Genomic DNA, 1,702 nt, shown 5'->3' with positions numbered 1-1,702 from the left:
CACAGATGAGATCATCAATACGTTGAATGTATTCTCTGTCTTTGCCGCTGCTCAAGTTGGCCATCAGGCGACTGGACTTATGCTTCTTTACCCCCTGGAATGTCTTCAGCCAGTCTGTCATCATTTGCGATGCAGGATGGTGCCGGCAGCTATTCTGCATTTGACGCGACGAGCAAGGGGTAGGAGGTGACGCTGCGGGCAGTTTTATTGCTGTTTTTAGAAGCCGTGCCACTAAGAAGAGTAAAAGGCATCATCATAAGAAGAATAAGAAGCACAAGAAGGAAAGTAAGGAGGAGGATGAGGCCATTGCAGCGTTCAAGAATCGATAGTGTTTCTACGACATTTCTACTGTGTAGAGTTGTTACTATCGCGGTGTTTTGAAGGGATTGTTTGTCGAGGTGTGAATATGCGTGAGGCCAGCGATATCAGACAGTGTGTGCAGGAGCCGATTCAAGTAAGAGTTCTCAGTGGGATAGCTGTTGCGAGTTTCGGTGAAGGTTCGCCGGTCGAGTCTGAGGCTGAAGGAAGCTCAACGGATGCAGCATATGGATGAAATGATCCAGGTGACTAGGGTGATGGGAAGTCCTAAGAAATTGTCATCAGGATCATTTGCGTCGAAATCCAAAGATTCTTAAGCCTGAGGGCGTCGCCAGGGATTGGGAATTTCGTGAGGCAGTGAGGAAGCGATTCGGCATCATCTACCACAAGACTCTGAGGAGTTGGTAGTGTTGCCATTCGGGATGGCATATCTTATAGCATCTGCAGGGCCTATCGTTCATCTCAAGGATGTATGCGGTACAAGGCTTGCTCGAATGAAGGGGTCCTCAGTACGTTGAGGATTATCTGTAAGCAGCAAGCTGATACCGAAGGGGTAGAAGGCTTCAATACTGCTGATGGAAGTCGAGTGAGAGGAGTAGCAGACGATAGGAGTCAGGTGAAGTGTTTCAGAAGCGAAAATTCCAAGGGGGGCCATCGGCGTCGAAGCAGTCGGTCAACCGTCTCGAGGAGCCGCCTGTTACGAGTACCATGGTCTCGGGAGCAGCTGAGCAGGGAAGACTTCCGGATCTACCGGACGGTGTAATGGCGAAGCTTCGGCGGTTTGAAGAGGGAGGTGAGTCTCGTAGAGGAGGATCGGGTTAACTATCCTATCATGTTAGTTGCAGTCGACTCACGGTCAGCGGACCTTGATCGTATCGCGGTTTTAAGGGTGATACAACCTCACGGTCGGGCATCGGGGATCGACGCTCTCTTTAGGCGGAAGTAGAGAACTGGAAAGACAAGGCGAGAGCGATGGAGAAGGTAAGCGGTATTGATGAGGCCGAGGGGTAGACTAACCTATAGGAGCGGGAAGCAGCCGTGGAAGAGCTCGAACGCGTTCGAAAGGATAACGAAGAGAAGCTAACGTTGAGGGGAGAGTTGAAGACTCTGCAGGGGGCGACGGAGGGTATGTCACTGACAGCAGCAGCATCGATCGAATGACATTATACCTCAGCTCTAAAAGAAATGGTATCGGCCGCTAAGGAGTTCGGGCGTGTAGAAGATGGTGCTGGTAACAGTCGAGGGTGGTCTTCATACGTGGCATTGATCTTCACAGGTCGAATCTCGGCCTCAGACAGGACATGCAAGGTGCCTCTGAGAGGTGTGAACTCTCTTCTTGCTGAGAGCACTTCATGGTGAGGGATTGCTCTCAGCTGTGGGATAT

The 1,702-nt window shown here is 50.8% G+C and overlaps 2 protein-coding genes across 2 annotated transcripts; both read left to right on the top strand.

Moving 5' to 3' along the window:
• Window positions 1-99: 99 nt before the first annotated feature.
• Pmar_PMAR021465 (hypothetical protein) lies at window positions 100-329 on the top strand (the record flags this gene model as incomplete). Its single annotated transcript, XM_002781283.1, has 2 exons — window positions 100-179; window positions 221-329. The coding sequence occupies 2 exons, from the start codon at window positions 100-102 to the stop codon at window positions 327-329; spliced, it is 189 nt and encodes a 62-aa protein (XP_002781329.1).
• Window positions 330-406: 77 nt separating this feature from the next.
• Pmar_PMAR021464 (hypothetical protein) lies at window positions 407-1,549 on the top strand (the record flags this gene model as incomplete). The annotated part of the gene is made up of 9 exons (XM_002781282.1): window positions 407-454; window positions 498-563; window positions 604-722; window positions 766-904; window positions 949-1,111; window positions 1,158-1,207; window positions 1,255-1,299; window positions 1,342-1,444; window positions 1,493-1,549. Coding segments are annotated over 9 exons (790 nt in total), but the record flags the coding sequence as incomplete, so codon positions are not given.
• Between the last annotated feature and the right edge of the window lie 153 nt (window positions 1,550-1,702).

This window comes from Perkinsus marinus (assembly GCF_000006405.1).
Source record: "Perkinsus marinus ATCC 50983 genomic scaffold scf_1104296942800, whole genome shotgun sequence".
Taxonomy (NCBI): Eukaryota; Perkinsozoa; order Perkinsida; family Perkinsidae; genus Perkinsus; species Perkinsus marinus.
This window is presented reverse-complemented; position numbering and strand designations above follow the sequence as displayed.